The following is a 23,693-nucleotide window of genomic DNA, read 5'->3' on the forward strand; positions in this document are numbered from 1 at the left end:
TTCAAGGGGCAAGTGAAGCCAAACGAGGATTTGTTAATTGGAGATAAGCATATCAGGTGGGCTTTCTTTTAATATCCAGCACTATAGTATGGATATAAAGCAAATACTTTTGAAGTTATGAAATATCATTTTTCTCAAAATGGAGATGTGATTTATTTTAAAGTTGTTGTCATGCCAAAAAAAATGTTTGTTTTCGAGACCTGCCTGCTAGGGCTATATGCCGAGAGTTTGGCGATGCCAAAATTTAGTGACGAATTCGGTTCCCAATAGGACCGCAAATCCTGTCCGGAATAATGTGCACGAGAGCCGTGAGCCATCCTAGGGAGGTTGGCCGGCGAGGGTGTTCGTTGAAGGTGGCCACCTTCACGGCACACGAGATTCTCAGACATGGTAGGATACATCAAGAACTTAGACTGCAGTCAACTTTTAAACTCGCAAAAGAATTTAGTATGCTCGGGCCTTTTTAAGAAAAACCTCGTGTGATACTATTGATGGGTGACAACTTATATATATGTATGTTTTGTTTTCGGCATGTGTCCACTGAGTACCCCTGTACTCAGCCCTGCATGTATTTATAAATGTGCAGATTGAACGTCAAGAGGGTGGAGAATTGATCGGAGTTGATGCTATTAAATAAGCATGTGGATTTCTCGACGATTCGTGTCTTCATACACGAAGTCATTTAGTAGGGACCTATTTCCGCTGTAATTTCGTTAAGTGAGAATTTCAAAGTCTCACCTTCGAACTCTGATTTAGTTATTATGGTGACTGATTCTATTTTTGAGAACATATAACCAAATATTCGGTTCCTCAATTGCAGTATTTATTTGACAATTATTCCTTCCAGTTCTTCCTTGATTTTCACCCCCTTCTACCCCGCTTCTTTAATCCCCCTATTAGTCGCGAATTACCCATTCTTATTATCCTTAACAAGGATCAGGTCGTGACAAATAATATGTTTCTAATTCATCTATTTACATTTTAAACATATGTAGTTAATATTATCTATTTTTTTCGTTATACATATTATTTCTTGGCTCCACTACTATTTATGCAATAATTTAAAATTGATATATGATATATTATTACTAATTATGTTTACAGCTTTTCTTTTAAGAATTTCATAATTTTGATTATTTACTTTCAAAACTTTTAATTTTTGAAATATTACATCGAATCTCAATAAAAAATAATTACATTTTCTTAACTCATGTATTTAATATTCTAAAGATATACTCCCTTCGTTCCATAGTAGTAGAATCATTGCATTTTCTGCACTAGTTTTGAGAAAATGATAATAAATCGTTAAAGTGAAGAAAAAGTAAGAAAAAAAATGAATTATTTTTTATTCACGTTAACTATTTATTATCGTTTTTTTAAAATGAGTGCAGAAAATGAAATGACTCTACTACTGTAGAAAGTAGGGAGTATAATTAATATTTTCACTTTTTCTTTATAAAATATTAGAGTTTGTGTTCATTCACTATAGTTTTATTTAACAAATTAAAATGTTGTACTATATGGTAAGCATACTAATTGGGTTTGCGGATTCGATTTTAATTCTTTACATTTCAAAATTTTAATTTATTTAAAATTCTTAATTTTTGGAACGTTACAGTATCAAAAAAAATAATTACATGTTCTTAACTCATCTATTTTATATTTTAAAAATATATAGTAATCATTTTATATTTTTTGTTATAAAATATTAAAATTCTTAGCTCAATCCAAATGAGTTTATAGTTTTGATTTTTATTATTTACTTTTAAATATTTAAATTTCTTTAAATATCTAATTTTTTTGGACCTTAACTCGTTTATTTAATATTGTAAAGATATATAGGTATTTTTATATATTTTTTTAAAGAGTTATTGGTTCAATTCGATATAATATGCAACATATTTAAATATGATATATGATATATTAATACTAATTGAAATTATTTTCAATTTTAGGAATTTCAAATATATATTTAATTCTTTTCTTTTCAAAATACTAAATTCACTAAATGCTTAAAATTTCTAAACATTACGGTGATTATCTATCAAAAAATATCATATATATTCTTAATTCATTTATTTAATATTTTACATGTTCATAGTCAATATTTACTCTGTTTTATAAAATATAGAGATTTTATATTATACAGAGTCAAACAAATTAGAAATTCAAATTAAAACCTATCCAAGACAGATAAACATTATTCAAGTGAAAGCCCGCGGCAAAGAACAAAAGAATAAATTTACTGACAAATTAGAAACTGACACTTCAAAATTGTTTTTCCCCTCAAACTACTATTCAACTACTATTCAAATTAGAAACCGACACTTCAAAATTGTTTCTTTTATCGATGCATATTTATATTTTCATACATGCTTTAAATAGGGGTGAACATTCGGATTTCGGTTCGGTTTTTTGCCAAAATCGAACCGAACCGAAAAACCAAATTTTATTAAAAATTAAAACCGAACCGAAAACCGAAAAATCGAACTACAAATACCGAATAAAACCGAAAAACCGAAATTCTATAAGATTTTAAAAAACCTAAAAAAGCTAAAATTAGATAATACTGATTATCATCCACCAAGAACAACCAAAATTTGAAATACAAAAAATTTAAATTTCATTATTAACTAATCTAATCAAAATGGGTAAATAGTAAACTCATCAACAATAATTTACCACAATTTCAACAAAATGAGTACACATTTCGATAACAAAATTCTTAAATTTCCATAATATATTTCATTTACATAGCATTCTGCTAAGCTAGAGCCGGAGAGATTTAGCATCTAGGGATAGATGCCAGATCTGGAGTCGCGTTGCTTGCGTGGATGGCCGGATGGCGGATGTTACCAGTGAGGGCGTGAAGTTGAAGACGTGGGTGGAGGGGCACCGACATGGAGACCGGAGGCGACGGGCTAGACTCTGGAGCACGGCTGGAGGATGGAGGAGACGGGGTGGAGAAGAGATGGAGGCGACGGGGTAGAGAATAGATGGAGGCGAGGTGACGAGGTGGAGAAGAGATGGGAGAAGAGGTGGAGAAGAGATGGAGAATCTAGATTTCAATTTTTGGAGAGGTTTTGGAAAGGAGGCGGAAAGCTAAAGGTGAGAAATTAGGGTTATAGTCTTTTTTAAGTATATATAGTATAATATATATATATATATATATATATATATATATTAAAATAAAATTCGGTTTTTCGGTTTTTTTTTTCCTCCGAACCAAACCGAATCGAAAAACTGAAAAAACCGAACAGAATTTCAAATTTTCGGTTTGGTTCGGTTCGGATAATCGGTTTTCGTTTTTTTTGCTCACCCCTAGCTTGAAATATGAACTATATTGATGGCTAGTTGCGTGATTTCTTCAGTTAGTTCTGTTTTATTAGGGATGTCAATCGGGCCGGCCCGTCAGGTTTCGGGTCAACCCTACTCGAGTTGCGGGTCAATCGGATGCATGCTAATCTGGTTTTGATTTCTTTCGGGTTATAAAAGCTCAGCCCTAACCCTAAAAGCTCGGGTTTCGGGCTAGCCCATCGGGTTAATCGGGTTGCTACCGATAATATTAACATGCGATCAATCCAATAAATAATTATTAAAATTACTAATATTCATACAATGTAAAACATTTAATTATGATATATTTGAGATATATGCTTAAACTCAATCATAAACATGATCAAATACTAATATTTGAGATATTTCAGAGAATTTTAATGCATGTTTTAGAAATTTAAATATTTTTATGGTGAATTTGAAGTTTTTAATTTATTTATCAATTATTATATTAATAAAAATTCAATATATAATTTGTATATTTAATATAAAATTGAAAGTTATTTTTTTAGTTAAAATTAATCAATAAAATGTCGAATTAGGAGTAAAAAAATAGAATAATAGAGACTTTATCGGGTTTTCGGGCCAGCCCTTCGGGTTTTCGGGTATGGCCCTAATGGGTTGCGGGTTAATCGGGGGCGGGCTAATCGGGTTTTGATTTTATCGGGTTAGAAATTTCCAACCCTAACCCTATAAATTTGGCGGGCTATTCGGGTCAGCCCACGGGTTACGGGCTACATTGACATCCTTATGGGTCTATTTTTGCCTGTTGTTGTTCTATATTCTACCTCAGTCCTCACCACTACTTGGTGGCTTGAGATTTTTGGATTATAAAAAAAATACTCCCTTCGTCCCATTTTAAGTGGAGCATTTCCTTTTCCGCATGGAATTTTATATAGTGTTGTTTTGTGAGTTAAATGTAGACAATAAAATAAGAAAGAGGGAAAAAGTAGACATAGTGATATTGCCGTTTTTAGAAATAGTCATTTAAAGTGTGACGTCTCAAGAAGAAAAATGTGTCACTTAGAATGGGACGGATGGAGCATGAACTATTTATAGGTGAGCATACAATCAAATTAAATGAAAATTGAACCCATAATAAAGCCTATGCTGCCTATATATTAATTATGCAAATTAATACTCCGTATCCTAACGGTGTTTCATTTTAATTTGGCACGAGTTTTAAGTTAGTGGAACGTGGAGTTCACTATTAAACATTGTAAAAATGAAGTGGGATAATTAATAGAATGAACTAAAATGGAAAATTAAGATACATAATACGGAGTAATATTAACGGAAGAAGTAATTTGAATATTTTCACCCCAACCCAAATTGAAAGTAAAATTTTTTCGAATTGGGTCTCACTAAGAGTATCAGAAGTGGCGCGGAATTTCCTAAAACACCTCCTGTCACATCATACGGACTTCCCACTGCAATGCCACGTCATAAGGATTTCCCACTGCACAGTGGCGGACATCCCCAAGGACTTCCCACAATTAAAAAAAATTAATGCAATAAACGGGAATTCCGCACTGACGTCCGTGGGAGTCAACGCAATGGCTGACGTCCGTGGGAGTCAACGCAATGGCGGACGTCCGCACGCCCGTCGTCGCAACGGAATTCCGCGTAACGCCGCGGAACTGCTGTGTCCTCGGCGGAATTCCGTATCCGTGCATACCATGCACAATGGCAGACTTCCGCTGCAGAATTTCAGCACGCCGGTCGAAATTCTGCCGGGACGGGCGCCATTGCTGATGCTCTAAGAGACAAAAGTCATTTTGCATTTAATAACATGAATGGGGAAACAAATTACTGCAACAAAAGTTATGCAATATAAGCGTCTAATGATCATGTAATACTGTCTAATATTAACAAACAATGGGAAATTGCCATAAATCAATAATAATGAAAGGAAAAAAGTATAGCAACAATAGCTATAAAAAACTTATCTTTTAGGGATACAAAAATTGAAACGCAATTACTAGCGTTTGGAAAATTTTAAAAATAACCATAATATAGGATGCAAAAGAACAAATTATGTCAATCTTTTACTTTTTTAGGACGCTTCTATTTGTGGCCCTAATTTTAATTGGGACACTAAAGATAATGACATAATAGTATTAAGAAATGTCCTTATCCAATTTTTTTGTTGAAGTGACTATAGTCATAGGTTTGCACGCCTATGAGCAAGCAGCTTAACCTCGTACACAAGCCATGAATTGGGTGGTACTCCAGCCTCACAACCTTTCTCGCCATAACTGCATCAAATTAAATATAAAAAAATGATCTTGATAAGTAGGAGTATATGAAATTATACAACCTTCATCTAAGTACACGAAAATTTATACCCTAGAGATGGAGGAATAGTAAACCTTCTCTTGTCACCAACACGCATCCCTAAATTAAAAAATATATGTATATGTATATATATAAAGATTAGTAACATTAAATTAAATTTATCCATTCTCGGTATTGATAGTACATACCTATTATACCAATAAGTAGCCCCGGGATGAATCTCCTATTATCTAATTAAACATGATAGATACATCCATGAGCATCACATCTTTGTTTATAATTTAATCCAAAGAAGAAGAAAAACAAATGATTATCTACCTAACTTCCATTGAAACGCCCGTGGCTTAAATAGCAGCTCATCACTATCCTTGACCTTCATAGCTATATGAACTATAACCTACACATAGATACATAAATCCAACTTAATTATATACTTATATTACATAAAATTAAAACTACATAAATCTGCACTTACCATTGCCCCTTTGCAAACTTTCTTTCCGTTAGGGTCTCCCTTTTCCAATACTTCTGTGACAAGATGTTGATTTTTTACTTGGGCTGATATTCTTTTCTTTTTCTTCTTTGTGCTTCATTGATCCAATAAGGTTGATCAACACCAAAATATGCTTGACTTTACTTAATAAAATAAGGATAGCATGTTATACTTACCTATCATTCTCAATTTTTTCACCATTTGGTACTTGTGGTGGTAGAACAACCTCCATGGCACAAGAATTAGGAGGATTTCTTGAAAAATGACATAAACATTAATTGGAACATTGTGCCATAACAAGCTTAAGAAAGACTAGCTTATACAATTGTAATACTCACCTATCATCCTCAACTTTCTCACCAATTGGTACTTCCTGTGTAAGAACATCCTCTATGCCACCATTATTAGGAAGATTCCTTCAAAATGACATAAAATAGTTATATGCACCCATCCTCCTTTTACTTTATCACCAGTGAAAAGTGAGGTCTATCCATAGTAAAAGTGAACTTGGATTCCTAATGGCCGACACACTAAAATAGTAAATGTCCCTAATAATAGCTGACGGATGGAGTACTATTATTTTACTTACCCGTTCTCCTTAAGTTTATCACCAATTGATGGAAGAACATCCTTCATGCCACTAGAATTAGGAAGATCAATACTTTTATTATGCCATAAAAGAAACATGGAATTTATAATTGCTTACCCCAATTGATTTTCAGTCTTCTCTTCAACACAATCACAATCAATTGATATGTCCATAGCTTCCGGCTCTTGAACATCTTGAAAAATATTTATGTCTTCTTTGCTGAAAATCCCAGCATCTAATGTTTGGAGACTAGGTTCCTTGTCATGCTCCGTTTCATCACTATATAAATTAATTGGACAAAATAAATATAATAGGAGTAATAAAATTGACAATTAATAATCAGAAACAATGTAAGTAGGAGTAATTTGTTCTTTTGATAAAAAACATAGCAAGATTAATTTTGATAGTGGTGGCGTTACCATTGTTGTTTACAATAAATTGGAATTGGATCTTCTTCGGTGAGAATTTCCTTTTCTTTGTTAGGCTTCTTCTCTGCCAATGTAAAAAATGAAAAGTTGAAATAGTTTGGATTTTATCGATTGAGAATAAAAAATTATTGAAACTACAACCATGGTTAAAAATAAAGAAGAAGTGAGAGAAGGACAAACCTGATGGGGACAACTCTTTGCTGGTCATTTGTTGCAAAATCATTCCATATTGTTTGAGTTCAAGAATTAAGGTATTGTGATACAACTGAAGTCCCTCCAATTCCAAATCCAAATATTTCTTTTTGGGTGGTTGGTTAGTAGGATTGAGTGTGAAACATCTTTTCTTGGGATTGTGTTCGTCTTTGTCTTCATGTGTATTCATCTTTGTATTTGTGTTTGTGTTCGTCTTTCCCTCAAACATATACTATTAAATATTTATACTTTCCTTATATGTTAAACACCTATGTTTATTTCACATTTTCAATAAGCTTCTATTTTATAATTACTCATCTATAATCAAATATCGTATAAATTTATAATTATTTGTCTTTCTCATGCATGAATAATTACATTTTTCAAATATTAAACAACATATGTATGCTGTAATATTCTGCATTTCCCTTCTTTTATTTCGAGCTATTTATTGTTAATAATTTCATATTTTAGTATGATGTGATCCCAAAAACATTCTTTCCTTTTAGTACGTATATATTTATATAGAATATACCAACCGTCTCATTCTCCTTTGCATATGTACAACTGTTACCAATATATCGTTTCCAATACAACATTGATCCATTTTAGCAAAGATATGATTTCTTTTCCAAGATTAGAAAATTGAATTTAGAATCAATTTATCCTTGATTTTGATTAAACTACATTAATTACGTCTTAAATTAATTGAGAACAACTTAATTGCTTAGTAAAACTTATCTAATGTTTATTGTAGGGGTGAGAAAAAAACCGAAAACCGAATATCCGAACCGAACCAAACCGAAATTTTGAAATTCGGTTCGGTTATTTCGGTTTTTCGGTTCGGTTCGGTTTTGAAAATGCAAAAATTTCGGTTTTTCGGTTCGGTTCGGTTCGGTTCGGGCGAAGAAAAAAACCGAATAACCGAATTATATATATATTCTATTAATTTAATATATTATATTATATATAATATATAGTATATTATTTTAATAAATTCTACTATATTATATGTATTATTAATTTTATATTATATATAAATATTCTATTAGTATATATAAAATAAAATAAATTACACACATATATATATTAATATTATATTTATTTTTTCGGGTTTTTCGGTTTTTTAAGTTCGGTTTTTGGTTTTTCGGTTTCGGTTTCGGTTTTTCGGTTTTTCGGGTTCGGTTCGGTTTGGATTTTGAACTAAATTTATTTTTTCGGTTTTGGTTCGGTTTTGACAAAAAACCGAACCGAAACCCGAATGCACACCCCTAGTTTATTGTTACGTTTTAAGTGTTAACAAATTAATGAGCATAATAGTTACTTAGTTGATTTGTTTAGATTAAAAAATGATAAGGAACTATTCATATGCACTATTCGAAATATATATTTGATGTTATTAGTATTGGGTAGGGAGAAATGAAACAATTGAGTAGATAAATTATGTTAATTTTTAGAGTAAATGCAAAAATTGGTCCTGAACATATGCACATTTTATCATTTTGGTCATAAACATTATCTTTTGAATTTTTTGGTCATGGACATTTCAAATCGGATCACAATTGGTCCTCCGTTAACAATTCCGTTAATATTTAACGGTCAACGATTTTAATCACAATTTTGACCAACTTAAACAATTTTTAATTATTTAATCATCAAAAATATTTTTTTAAATAAAATCATAAATAATTTGATTATTTAAAAATTGTTTAAGTTGTAATAAATAATTTACGATTTTTTGATGATAAACACAATTTTGACCAACTTAAACAAATTTTAAGTATTTAATCATCAAAATTATTATTTTTAAATAAAATCATAAATAATTTAATTATTTAAAAATTGTTTAAGTTGTAATAAATAATTTATGATTTTTTTATGATAAACACAATTTTGACCAACTTAAATAATTTTTAATTATTTAATCATCAAAATTATTTTTTTAAATAAAATCATAAATAATTTTGTTATTTAAAAATTGTTTAAGTTGGAATAAACAATTTAATTATTTAATAATTATTTAATTATTTCTAATAAATAATTTATGATTTTATTAAAAAAATAATTTTGATGATTAAATAATTAAAAATTGTTTAAGTTGGTCAAAATTGTGATTAAAATCGTTGACCGTTAAATATTAACGGAATTGTTGACGGAGGACCAATTGTGATCCGATTTGAAATGTCCAGGACCAAAAAATTCAAAAGATAAAGTTTATGACCAAAATGATAAAATTGGCATATGTTCAGGACCAATTTTGGCCTTTACTCTAATTTTTATGTAAATTAAGGTGTCTTTTCTGGGAATGGATGTTTTGGACAAAACGCAGCCAAATTCTCACTAACCCGCGAGGCTTTGGGCATTCACAATCCTGTCTACAATATATCTATATGGGTGGGTCCATACCGATACCATACCAAATTTTCGGTATACCAAAAATTCAATATCATAAATTTTTATAGTCACCAAGAATAAGAATGAAATCAACAATAAATAACAATATTCGGTGTAATGAAAATTCGGTATGATTAATTTTTGTAGTCACCAAGATCAACCAATAAATAACAATTTCATTCCTTTTATATTCCTTTTCACTACTAAGTAAGAAAATGGAAAGGAATCATCAATCAATTCTCATCTTCATTCCATTCATTCCTTATTCTATTTCATCATAGTAGTATGATCTAAGAGTGTAAAGATTTCAAATTTTCTATATCTTTAATAAAGATTTTCAAAGTTCTAAGTCAACGCTATGCTCATTATGTTAAGATTCGAAAGCTCAATCTTAAAACTTGTTAATTAAATTTTATTTAGTTAAATCTTGTTAAAATATACTCATTTCGTCACAAGGTAGACACATAATTTTAGGAGATATTTTTTTGTGTTGAGTGAAAAGAGAGAATTAATTTTTATATTTAGTGTGAGAGAAAAAAAATTTGAAAAGAAGAAACGTCACATTTTGTCATATGTAACAAACTAAAATAAAAAAGTGTTATATCAGTGGTATTATTTTTCAATAAGGATTTATAAAATTTAAATTAATTTTAATTTGTCAATGTTGAAAATTAGTTATGGCCGTGATCGTACACCTGGTTACGTAAGGAAAATTTCCAATTTCAGGTGCATGGAAATCTTAATTAGAGAAAAATTACTATAACTGTATAGCAGTATAGGCATATTCTTACTTCATTTTTTATTATAAAGTGTCTCCAGCCAGACAGTTATTCACTTATTGTAGAAGCATAAACATGGTGGAGGCCAAAGTCCAAACTAAAGAACTAAGAGAGTTGTTGGAATTGTTGAGATACTTGAAAATGGAAGCTAAAATATCAGATGGCTGACTTGGTTGAATTACATGCTGGAGACCCTCCAAACCAAAATGAGATATAGAAGAAGTAGTGGTGGGGTTGGAGGACTCACAAGGATACATGTATGATTTGGATGGGGAAGACAGCTTCGTGCATGGGTATGCTTCACAGTGCCGATCCAAGTAAGTATCCAAACTGTCGCAAGGTCTGGCATGCTTCAGGAAAATGTGGCACCTTCTCCAGCTTCACGTCCGAGAATCCACATTGCTGGTTTGTTCATTGTACTCCGAGGCAGGGACTTGAAGGTCGCCGGCCGTTCTTGATCACCTCAACTTGTACATAGCCACCAAATCATGTGGAGTAGTAATTATTGGAAAAGATTTACCTAAGCTAATAGGAAAACCAAAGGAGATTGGCTGTTTCTCCTTCATATATCATAGCTACTCTAATTTAATTGCGAAAAGAGGGTACATAAATCATCTTGAATTTTTGGTATATTTAATTACTTAGCATTTCCCCCTTGCTATCATTTGATGCTCGTTAAGTAAGAGCTCTCTTACTACTTGCATATCTTAAAAGGAGAAGTACATTTTTCCAAATGTTTTAATCTTTACTAAGTGGAGTACAAAATATTGCTCTACATTTCAACATAAAGCAAAAACAGAGGATCTACGGCCACTCAAGGAATTTGCAACCTTGGAGCAATGATGGGAGGTACGTCTGAGACGCCGCCCCGTCGGGATCGTCGGGTGGATAAGCATACCCCTCGCCGTACCCGAGCTCCTTCATCAGCTTCGTCGGCGCGTTCCTCAGATGAATCGGCACCCTCTCGTTCTGCCCCGCGGACTCCCTCACCGCCTTCTGCGCTGCTCCGAACGCGCGGTAGACGGCCACCGACTTCGGCGCGAGCGCAAGGTACGCAGCGCAGTGCGCCAGCACGACGCCGCACTCGGGCATCCCGATAAAATGGCACGCCTGGTGGCATGCCACGGCATGCCCCAGAGCGTGCGAGTCCGCAAGGCCGACGTCCTCCGACGCAAACCGGATGAGGCGCCGCGCGACGTAGAGCGGCTCCTCACCGCCCTCAAGCATCCGCGCGAGCCAGTAGATGGCCGCGTCGGCGTCGCCCCCACGCATCGACTTGTGGAGCGCGGAGATGAGGTTGTAGTGCTCCTCGCCCGCGCGGTCGTAGGCGAGGTGCTTGCACTGGAGGGCTTCCTTTACGTCACCGCAGGCGACGTAAAGGCGGCGGTCCAGTGCAGGTGCTCGGGCGGCCGCCGTGGTGGCGGCGGCCTCGAGTGCGTTGAGGGCAACGCGGGCGTCGCCATCGCAGTTTAGAGAGAGGAATTCGACTGCGGAATCTTCGATTTCGACGGTGGTGGCATTGATAGTAGCTAGGATTCCTCTTTGTGAATCAATTGATGCTTGTTTGATGAGGGTGGAGAGATGGGGGGGCTGGAGGGGGCTGAGGGTGAGGACTCGGCAGCGAGAGAGCAGCGGCGTGATGAGGTGGAAAGAGGGGTTTTCAGTGGTGGCGCCGACGAAGACGATGCTGCCGTCTTCGATGACGGGGAGGAAGGAGTCTTGCTGAGCTTTGTTGAAGCGGTGGACTTCGTCGAGGAAAAGGAGGGTTCTTTTGGCGCTGCGGCGGCGGGCTGAGTCGACGGCGTCGCGGACCTCTTTGACGCCGGCGGTGACGGCGGAGAGGGAGACGAAGCGGTAGGAGGCGGAAGGGGGGCAGGAGGAGACAAGGGCGCGGGCGATGGAGGTCTTGCCGGTGCCAGGAGGGCCCCAGAGGATGACGGAGGGGAGGCGGCCGCGGGCGGCGGCGGAGCGGAGGAGGGAATCGGCGGAGAGGAGGTGGTCCTGGCCCAGCACCTCGTCGAGCGAGCGCGGCCGCATCCGCTCGGACAGTGGCGCGCGCGGCGGTTCTGGTTGAATTTCCGGGGATCTGGGTCGCTTTTGGCGGTGGATCAAATCTGGGGAGTGTTGGATTTTGTCAATTAGGGTTTTTTGGGGGTTTTTGAGATCTGTTTTGGGATTGGGATTAGGATTGAGATTGAAGAATCGGTTGATTTTGGGCTGGATATTGGGAAGGGTGGAATCGAGAGGTGGTGGTGGGGCTTGAGGAAGGTGGGGGTGGTTGTTGTTGAGGAGGAAATCGGTGGCTTTGTGGATATCGCCGCCGCAGGAGGAGAGGGCATGGGCGGCGGAGTCAGCGGCGAAGCCCATGCCTAGGAGCTGCTCAAGTGCTGCATCCGCCTCCATTTTTTTTAGTTGAAGAAAGTGGTGATAATTATTTTCCATCTTAATGGAATGATATGTACCCTAATTTTCCCGCTCTTTTCGGTGACTTTTGATGTTTTTGGAAAATTGTTCGTCTTCATTATGATAATTGACAGCATTGGATTATATTCTTGAACGTGGTGGAAGCCTCATTTGGTAAAATTGTCGAGTGTAATTGAAGTAATTAAAAAATTAAATTACTTATAAGAGCATCCACAATATGAATAGCCCAGCAATAGCCCAGTTATAGCCTAGCCACAAACTCCTTCTGGCACATCATCAACACTAAAAATCCACCTGCCTCATCATAAATAGCCCAACAATAGTCTAGCCACATCATAAAATAGCCCAGCCACATCAATAGTCACATCACTAATAACAATTATATAAAAATAAAATAATTAACAATCACACAATATACGGAATTTAATTTACGAGACATATACGAGAAACATTAATAATACTATTAAAATTTTAAAAAGTACAATAATTTAAAAAAATTACAATAATTAACAAAAAAGTACAATAATTCACTCCTCTGCTCCGTCGTCGTCTCCTCCGTCGTTGTCGGCACCATCGCCTCCGCCTCCGTCGCCACCATCGCCTCCGTCGCCGCCGCCGCCTCTACTCCCGGCGGCTTCCCTCCATGCCGCCTCCAAATCCTCCTGCATGCTCAGGAGCAATGTTTGAAGCAAACTCTTCTCCACGGGGTCCACCGCCGCCCGCCATTCGGCCATCGTCTTGACCATCTGAGCGGCGTTTGTTGACGCGCGAAGAATTTGAGATCCGCTGTGGATTGGCCAAGGGGGGATGCCGACTGGACCTCCTGGGAACCCCCGGCGACCCCCTCTCGCCTCCCGTTGAGCCCGCTTGTGCCCAACTGGGCGAGTTCGATGAGCGAACGAACGAGGGGTCGGGACCTCCTGGGCCGTCTCGGGGAGGTCGTGGGAACCACCGCTGCTGCCGCTGAAATCACCGGTATAGTTCAGTCGTTGCTTCTTCGGCCAGCCAGCGTCGACACCTACTCGGAACTTCTCAGAGTCGTTCAGCACAAGATAGCAGTTCCAGTAGGTGAAGTCCTTATACACCCCCTTCAGGGGGAAGGCTTTCTCCGCTATCCTCCTGCAGTCTTCCTCCGTTTGGCCACTGTTAATCATGCGGAGGGCGTTGGTGTACAAGCCCGAAAATCAGGAGACCGCAGCCCTGATTCGGTCCCACCCCTTCCGGCATTCCTCCCCGGTGCATCGCAAAACCTCTGGTAGGCTGCTGCTATCTTGCCCCACAAGTTGACGATCCTCTGGTTGTTCGAAACGAGAGGATCGTTGCAAACACTCACCCACGCCTTGGCCAGCGCGACGTTCTCCGCGTCCGTCCACCTCCTCCGTACCGAGCTGTCGTCCTCACCCGGCTGCGAGGACTCGCCGACCCTCTTCCCCTTGTTTTTCTTCTTTGGGGCGCCACGACCCCGCCCTGCGCCCCCCGTTTGAACGGGAGCATCCGGAACACCGAGAAGATCTAACCCCAATTCATCGAAGGAGAAAGTGTCAAATTGGGGCAACGGTTGCGCCTCCGTTGGGTTCGATGTGTGCGACGAACCAGTCGAAAAATCGAAACTGGGGCGATAGACGTCCCCCGGCGTCCCCCCGGCGCCGGTACCCCCCCCCCCCCCCGGCGTCCCCTACGTTGCCTGTACCCCCCCGGGCATCATCTGCATCCCGGGTGCCCACCCCGGCATCGCCTGAAACCCCCCGGCGGACTCCCCCCGGTTGGCATCCCGGACATCATCTGCTGCCACTGGTACATGTTGTAGTATGGTGGCATCTGACTCCATCCACTTCCCACGGGGACCGGGGGAGTTTGAGCTTGAGACCCGCTACTCCCTGAAGTAGGCTCGTTGTTGAGATCCATTTACCGTTGTTGATCTTGTATAGAAATTTAGATAGAGAGAGTACTCGTTAAAACAAGTGGTGCGAATGAAAATGACGTGCAAGGCGTGTATATATAGTGTTTCGGAAAAAAAAAATTCGCGCTAGGCGATCCGGACACTGCAATAGGGCAGAGCGGATCGCCCAGCGCACCACCTAGCGCCACGGAACCACCGAGCGCTAGGCGGTTTTTTAATCCGGAAACCGTTAGGCAGTTGCAATAGATCGCCTAGCGCCGACGCTCGGCTAAGCGGTGCGCTAGACGCTATTGTGGATGCTCTAATACTCATTTGTTTCACAAGAATATACACTCATTCATTCTTAATCCGTTTAGAAATTTTTTTAATTACTCTTTTCTCTCTATATCTCTATTACTTTATTAATTTTGCATTAAAACTCGTGCTTAACCCAAAGCGCATATTCTTTTGAGACAGAGGAAGTACTACTAATAATTCATTTTTATTTATTGTTTATCATTTGCAGTCAACTATTTTATCTAATCAGGAATTGTAATGATAATTATACAATAATTACTTTAAGTACCATAATTATACAATCTCTATGTGCGTTTTTGCACGATTAATGACTAACATAGACCTGGAATTGAAAGGAACAAGCAAGGTTCGAAATAGAATGAATATGCGTTCGTTTATTCCTTAATTAAATAAAATACAACGTATTAGATTCCGAGCTATGTCTTAGCTTACAAAAATATATAATAATAAAAATAGAGGAAAATAATACACAAGAATGTCGAGGTGAAAACAACGTGAATTTTTCCCTAACTAAAACGTTCAGCTACACTTGTTCGAGAAAGAAAAGGAGAAGAGCAAAACAAAAAAAGGACCCTATCCTATTACAACGCTAGGAACGCCAACTTCGGGCCTCTCTGTTAGGCCCGGATTTCGGCATGATTTTTGATGGACTGTTGGGCCCGGATCAGCCGAGGGTGGTCAGTTCCCTTGCCCCTGCAGAACACAAACAAAACAAGCAAAAAACACTTAAGATGCTAAGGCAATCAGCCACCTATACTTAGAAGTTAAGAACAAGCACTACCTTCTCAATAATGAGGATGAGCCTTGCCTAAAGAGGGCAAGGTCAGCCCTGCAACTCCTGCACTCCCTAGCCTGGCAAAGGCTGCCACGAGACAAACAAGGCAGCCTCTCCAGCTGCAACAACCGACAAATCATACCTCTGCCCCTTCTTGTGCACCTGCCACAACAAACAAGCCTCATTATTAGCCAAGTACTAGGTATTTCAGGTGGGAACAAGATGGAATTAATTAGCAAGTACCTAAGTACTCCAATTTTCGGTAAGGTATCATACCTTACCGAAACCATCATACTGTATACCTTACCGAAAATTCGATATGAAAAAAAATCATACCTTTACCTTACCAAAATTTTCGGTATATCGAACATCGGTATACCTTATTTTCGGTATGACAAATTTCAATATCGATGCCATACCTTATTTTCAGTATGTCATATCTAAATTCGGTATACCGTACTTTTGCGGTATACCAGAGTTTTACGATATATCGGACTACAATACGACATACCAAAATATCATTATTTTGTAAATAATTCTAAATACAAACACAAATGAAAATAAAATTTCTAAAATACTTAGAAAACATGAAATTTAATCAAACTCAAACATATTCAATAAAAAAACTGCAACAATTAAACTCCACGCAATCACATAACGTTCAACGATATTTGTTTGGAACTAATTTAACTAAAATCTTATATTTGTTTTAAACTAATTGATTCAACGATATCAAGTTTTCCTAATTGAGTTTATTTGATTTTATATTTACATGATTACCCGACAACTATAATGAGGCAAGATTTGATTTCTACATGTAAATATTTATTTGTTTGGTAAAAGTATGAATTTACTTGATATAATTTGGCATATATTGATATCAGTATATACTTAAAATTACGGTATATACCATATTTTCGGTATATACTTAAAATTACGGTATATACCGTATTTTCGGTACACCCCAGTATACCTCGGTATATGAAAATTCATACCGTTACCGTACCGAAATAAATCGGTAAGGTATGATACCTTACCGAAAATTGCGGTATACCGAAAATCCGGTATTTTTGGTATTTTTTCGATACGGTAAGAGCGGTATTTCAGTATTAACACCAAAACGTTCTCAATAGAAAGCTGCACCGGGGGCCAAGGACAAGAGATGTACAGTGCAGGAGAACAATGAATCAGCCCCCATTTAAACCCCTCATAAGCACACACTTTGCCTATTTAAGGACCCTCTCCACACCAACGAGAACCCTCTCTCACACATCTAGGAGCTGTGTTCAAACCAACCGCAGATTTCAGCAGGTAACTCATCCAACAACCAAAATTCAGGCTCATATAGCTCATAGCATCATGTAAATCACAAGCATGCAAAGACCCCATCGTTTCAGAGCTTAAGCATGATAATAACACTAGATGAGCAAGTAAAACAGTAGCAACACCATACGACACTATCCTCACAAGCCACTGCCTAAATTTTGTTGAGGGCATCCTAAATCATAACTGGAATGTAGGCGTATAGTAGAATCACTTCAATCGAACTCAAATGGTCGAACTTTTCCTACTGAATCTACAACCTAGATTTCCTAAAAATTGCATAACTTAGAGATAAGGAAATTCTACACCAAACGATAAATGATTAGGAAACTTAGCTTGAGCGAGATCGATGGACGACGGAGTACGAAAGCTGCCGTGAGGCAGCTGGGGCATGCGCCGGCATGTGCTGAGGAAGACCTGCGAGGTCAGAGGCGTGCCGGGTGCGTGACGACGGCAGCACGGCCGACCGCGGTCAAGCTCGACGGCGGTCTCCCCGAGAGGCGACGCCCCTCTTTTCTGCTCCGATGGCACCGGGACGGCGAGGCAGACGGCTTCACAGCCGCGGCGCCGGCTGGGGACGGCGGTGAACGACGGCCAGCGATCGACTAGCAGAGGAAGAAGGGGAAAGGCGACGGCGCTCGTTCGATGTCTACCTAGGGTTCAATTTCCCTCAATGAAAGGATGTATCCGATCGGTTCAGAAGTGAAAGCGACGAGAGGGGGAGGAACGGAGGGAGGTAAAGAGGGAGCTGTTGGTGAACGACGGCGGTGAACGACGGTGGTGAATCGTTGTCATCACCGAGAAGGAGGGAGAGGGAGCTAGGGCTTTCGTTTGGGAATTTTTGGAAAAGGGGGATGAAATGAGGGCTAAATTCCACAAATGGACGTTATGGGGAAAGTTATCCGCCATTTGTACTCGGAAAAAAAACATTTCCCATCATGGGAAAGACGCAATAGCCTCTCGCGTGTTTCATTTAAACACGCGACTCCCTCTCGCGTGTTTCATTTAAACACGCTACTCCCTTTCGCGTGTTTGCCTTGAATGAGAATACGAGGCAGAAGCCCTCTTTCTTCACTCCAGCGATCCCCCGCGAAAATCGGCGAAATCAGCCTCCACCCGACGAAAATCGGAGTTAATCCAACACCTAGCTGCTCTCATTCCTCTTTTAAGTGTTGTTAGGTAAGTTTTTACCCTTAATTTCAGTTTTTGTTGGTTATAGATTAGGGTTCATGATTTCGATTTTTTGGTTGAATTGTGATGAATTTGTTGAATTATTGAAATTGGTGTCGAATTTTTGTTGAATTATTGAAATTGGTGTCGAATTTTTGGTGTTGGGATGAATTAATTGTGATGAATTTGTGAATTATTGAAATTGGTGGCAATTTTTTGTTGAATTATTGAAATTGGTTTCGAATGCTTGGTATTGGGATGAATTTGTGATGAATGTTGTGTTTAATTATGATGAATTTGTGAATTATTGAAATTGGTGGCAAATTTTTGTTGAATTATTGAAATTGGTTTCGAATGTTTGGTGTTGTGTTGAATTGTGAATATTAGGATGTCGCGATATGGACCAGAAGATCCTTCAGTATTGCATTATCAGCACAGTCATATATCTCGCAAGGCGTGGGCAGGCGAGGAAACAACTCCTTTCAATATTCGGCGCTTTGAGGGCCATTTTTGGGAAATAGATAATCATCACAGACGAGTGATTGATTATGTATGCAGATTTGGTTTCGGTAGTGTTTTTTACTGCGGGAAGGCTCTAGATGTAGATCATTCTTTGATCACAGCTTTGGTCGAACGTTGGAGGCCAGAGACACATACATTCCATCTTCCTGTAGGGGAAACTACTATTACATTGCAGGACGTGCAAATATTATGGGCTCTACGTGTAGATGGAGTACCCTTTACAGGAAGTGGTTATTGTGACTCTGGGTGGAGGAGTTTATGTGAAGAACTGTTGGGCTTTTATCCCGTTCAAAGCGAGATGAAGGAAAACGGTATCTTGGCCTCGGCTCTAATACATAGGATGATGATTGAACCGTTACAAGATGGCCTGGAAGACGAAGCCTACATTCAACGGGCACGTATGATTGTGCTTGTGCTATTGGGAGGGTTGATATTACCCGACGGCTCAGGGTGTAAGATACCTCTCATGTGGTTGACCCAACTTCGAGATGTAGAGGCTGCCTCTCTGATTAGTTGGGCGAGTGCTGCACTTGCTACATTATACCATAATCTTTGTGAGGCGTCCATGGGCAAAAGGACAGACATTGGAGGTCCGACAGTGCTCCTACAGCTGTGGGTGTGGGAAAGAATGCCCACTTTGAGACCGGATTTTGTGATGACACGTATACATACAAACAACACTCCATGTGCATTAATGTAAGTTTGTTGTTTCTTGTCTTTTGTGTATTTAATGACAACATATTAAATTGGCAACTTTTCTTATTGTAGGTGGACTGGCTCATATATGATAAACAGAGCCCCCAAACATTCTGTTCGACATTATAGTGAACAGTTATCAATACTCCAAAATAGCCAGGTAAAATGAATAATGTTTTGATATATATTTGTGTAATTTTAATGTAAACTTGTTATTGTAGTTTATTTGGATGCCCTATGTGGACCGTCAATTGCCAGACTCCTGCCTCGAGATGAACAACAGTTGGAGATCTGTGACGTACATGGTTTGTTGGGCTATTGTCGAAGCACATGAGCCTGAGCGTGTTGTTAGACAATTTTTTTTCTAACAATATTACTTAAGAATGTCATTTCAGTCTTAAACATGGTTCAAACACATAATAAAATTCAAGCCTCAATCACGATTTTCAAATATAATATGACTACACAACACGTCCTACAGTGCACTTTCTTCTTTTGTGTCCGGTCTCTCCACAAAGGCGGCATCGAGGAGGAGCTCTTGGAGCATCTTCTTCGCGCTCATCCATTTGGTTGTGTATCATGCTTCTGTTGTATCGCCCACGTGAACGAGGAAGTAGCCGTGCTGGTGAACATTCCAACGTCCATTCAGGTTCATACCAATAATCGTTGGCCAAGGTCCTTGCCTTTTCTTTTCGGACCAAATGGGTCCCTACAAACTGCATGCCATCTTCTTGATTTACTATCCATAACCTCATACATCCGACCTGTTCCCACATGCCATAATGTCACAACAGTTTTCAACTGCAATTTGCTATCAAATTTCGTTCCCACATCTATATGTCTCGGATTATCCTCATCCCAATACCACATATCTTCTTCACTCACTCCATGGTCTTCTGAAACGTAACCTCGGCTGTCTTCACATGGTAATGATCGAAAAAAGGGTAACCCTTCAGGCACATAGTCGGGAACAGGTTGCTCCCCACGAACAGCTGGTTGTACATAATTCTCAACCATCATTTCAAGTGTCTCGTCGTCTGTAGAATCTTCACATGATTCTGCACTATAATCAAGATCACTTGGTTGAGAACCATCGGAACCATCACAATCAGAACCATCTAAACCAGCACAATTATTAGAACCATCTAAACCATCACAATTATCAGAACCATCTGAATCATCACAATTATCAGAACCATCACAATTATCAGAACCATCTGAACCATCATAACCATCACATGTCACATTTGGTACATCTAGTTGTTCATCAACCTCCCTCCCAAATGTGTTGAATTCAGTGCTATGATATTCTTCATCCCTCCTAGATGTCCCAACATCAAAACTATGATAATCATCTCTCCTAGACGTTCCAACATCACGCTGAGTGATAGGTGGTTCAAATTGCAACGCAGTAGTCACATGAGTATATTCAATAAAAAGTTCAATTTGACGTGGATATTCAGCAAACATATACTCGAACACATTATCATTCACTGGTGTAGCTATATAATTCACCACTCCACTAAAAACCACAGGATGCCTCCATGTTAAATCAATCGTATGTGAATCCAAATCAATTCCAATTTTTTCACATATCATTGAAACTACCTGATAATAAGATATCTTTTCATTCAATATAATAAATGATTTTGCACGAGGGGAATCATAAGCAACACCCAAACCTGGGAGCTGAATAATTTTCTCATCCCAATATAAACTCACAAACACCATCAAACCTGCAAAATAAGTACGACAAAACATCATATACTCTAAATTCAACCAAATTCAACAAAAAAATTTCAAACCATGAACCCTAAATCTTATACCCAACTAAAAATATACCAATAATAATCGAAACTAAGGGTAGAAAGTTACCTAACAATACTTCAAATTGGAATGAGAGCAGCTAAATGTGGATTAAGGTTCGATTTTTGCTGGGTCGGAAGAATGGGGCGACGAAGGCAGAAGCAGCCTCCAATGGTTTTCGCGTTCTGGACTGATTTTGTATCCAAGGGAGACATGCCGACGTATAAGAATATTCAAGTGAAACACGCGTGAGCAATTCGCGTGTATCAAGTGAAACACGCGTGAGCAATTCGCGTGTATAAATTAAGACACGCATGAGCAAATTGCGTGTTTAATTGAAACACGCATGAACGAAACGCGTGTTTAATATTGATACACGCGCGAGCTTCTCGCGTCTTTCCCCTCCCTGGAATTTTTTTTTTCGGGTACAAACAACGGATACTAACTCCCCAGAGGTACTTTCGTGGAATTTGGCCATGAAATGAGGGGGGTAGGCCGACGCCTTTCTCTTTTAATTTTGAATTGGGCCTTTTCTTTAAAAAATGAAATGTGGCCACTACTATTTAAATTAATTTGGGCCATTATATTAAGTTAATTAGGGCCTGATTTATAATTCCCTTCGGGCCAGTTAATTTATTTCGATTGGGCCACTAATATTAACTCTTGAATCATTGACTTTCAATTCTTTGGGACATCACACAAGTTGACCATTATAGAATTTAGCCAACAATTAATTTAAATGAGACCTTACTAATGGAATCCCATTTTATATTTAACCAAGAGAATTAAATTTGAGAATGGACTAATAATAAAATAAATCATAGAATAAGCTACCAAATAAAACATCGAATTAAATTGTAGACTCTCCTAATGTTTTGCCAAATTAAATGATGGGTAGCTGTTATTTAAGTTCACGGCAATAAAGATAAAATTTCCGGAATTTAACTAATGCTCGAATAATTCGGCAAATTCTCAAGTAAATTAAATCACTTGATTTAAATAATAATTAAGGATTTTATGGATTTAGGAAAGGAAAATAAAAAAAATGATCACACGCTTAGGAATGCATACACGCTAAATAAATAGTTACTTAAGCCTAATTTAAGTATACTTACTGTTTATAAAGGGGCGTCGCCGCACGTCAAGTAAGACCAAGTCAAAGGACTTCCGTTTAAGAGATTAAGCAAACGAGGTGGGCTTTTATTTCAAAACGTGATTTTATGTGGAAAACGTGAATATATTTAACGAGTTGTCATGCCACGTTTTATTTTTATGATTACCTATCTACTTGGCTACGCCAAACATGTTAAATCGAATTCGGGTCCCAATAGGGCAGCAAACCCTACTCGGACTAGTGTAAACATATGGGGACTGTGTGCTAGCTTTCGAGTTGGCCGGTCTAGTGACCGTCCTGGAATGTGGCCACATTCCCGGTTCACATAAGTTCAGATATGGTATTATGGTTTTGTGATTGCGCAATCAAATTCATGAAATGAAAAAGAATTTAGTGACTCGGGCCTTATTTCAAATAAAAACCCTGTGTTCACTCAACTATGGCTGACAATTAAATAAGAATTGTTTTTGGCACTAGTCCACTGGGTATACCAAATACTCAGCCCTGCATGTTTATTTTTCTAACGTGCAGGTTGAAGGTGATCGAGGTGCTGAAGGTGTTGGAAAGGACTTATGAATAAGTAGTTAAGTAGTTAAAATAACATGTCTCCATACATGTTATTTTGTCTTGGAACCTTCTGCTCATATTTAAGTATTGCTCTAGTAAAACAATGTAGTCGGCCTAAATACTCTGTTTTTGACTTGGCTATACCCATTCGCCTTCAAAGACTATTTTTTAGTTAAGTATTCCTTTTATGATTAGTTTATGATTAATGAGTTTAATTGAGTTGCGAAATAACTACGCTCACTAGCACTAGGGAGTCGTAGTCGTGACATGAATGAAATGCTTTTGTGAGAGATTAGCAATGGAAGGGCCCTTCTAAGGATCTTTATTTATTTATTTTTTATCAGGTCAGCATTTTACCCCACTTATTATTAAGGGCTTATTTCCTGACAATGGAAGGACCTATTCCAAAGGCCTATCTCATTTTTCATTTCCACATCATCAATATTTGTATATTTAAATTTTAATTATTGGTATCAAATAAAATGTGATAAATAAGAATAAATTCAAAAAACATAAATTATAAAAAACATACTTCATTAAAAAAAAATTCTACATTTAAAAAAATATGGGGTGAATTTGGGTTCCGCCCG

The 23,693-nt window shown here is 38.1% G+C and overlaps 2 protein-coding genes and 1 long non-coding RNA gene across 3 annotated transcripts; 1 reads left to right on the top strand and 2 right to left on the bottom strand.

Annotated features, from left to right (window-relative positions):
• Positions 1–11,178: 11,178 nt before the first annotated feature.
• LOC121746757 (ATPase WRNIP1) lies at positions 11,179–13,005 on the bottom strand. Its single transcript, XM_042140686.1, has one exon. It carries the CDS (start codon positions 12,949–12,951, stop codon positions 11,314–11,316), a length of 1,638 nt encoding a protein of 545 aa, XP_041996620.1. The 5' UTR covers positions 12,952–13,005; the 3' UTR covers positions 11,179–11,313.
• Positions 13,006–15,484: 2,479 nt separating this feature from the next.
• On the bottom strand, positions 15,485–18,094 carry LOC121748214. Its single transcript, XR_006039410.1, has 2 exons — positions 15,912–18,094; positions 15,485–15,823 (listed from the first exon to the last, which is right to left on the bottom strand). It is a non-coding gene; the product is annotated as an uncharacterized LOC121748214 (long non-coding RNA).
• Positions 18,095–18,786: 692 nt separating this feature from the next.
• Positions 18,787–19,984, top strand: LOC121749436 (serine/threonine-protein phosphatase 7 long form homolog). Its single transcript, XM_042144006.1, has 3 exons — positions 18,787–19,616; positions 19,689–19,776; positions 19,838–19,984. Exons 1-3 carry the CDS (start codon positions 18,787–18,789, stop codon positions 19,982–19,984), a joined length of 1,065 nt encoding a protein of 354 aa, XP_041999940.1.
• Positions 19,985–23,693: the final 3,709 nt, after the last annotated feature.

Source organism: Salvia splendens, chromosome 9, assembly GCF_004379255.2.
Source record: "Salvia splendens isolate huo1 chromosome 9, SspV2, whole genome shotgun sequence".
Classification (NCBI taxonomy): domain Eukaryota; kingdom Viridiplantae; phylum Streptophyta; class Magnoliopsida; order Lamiales; family Lamiaceae; genus Salvia; species Salvia splendens.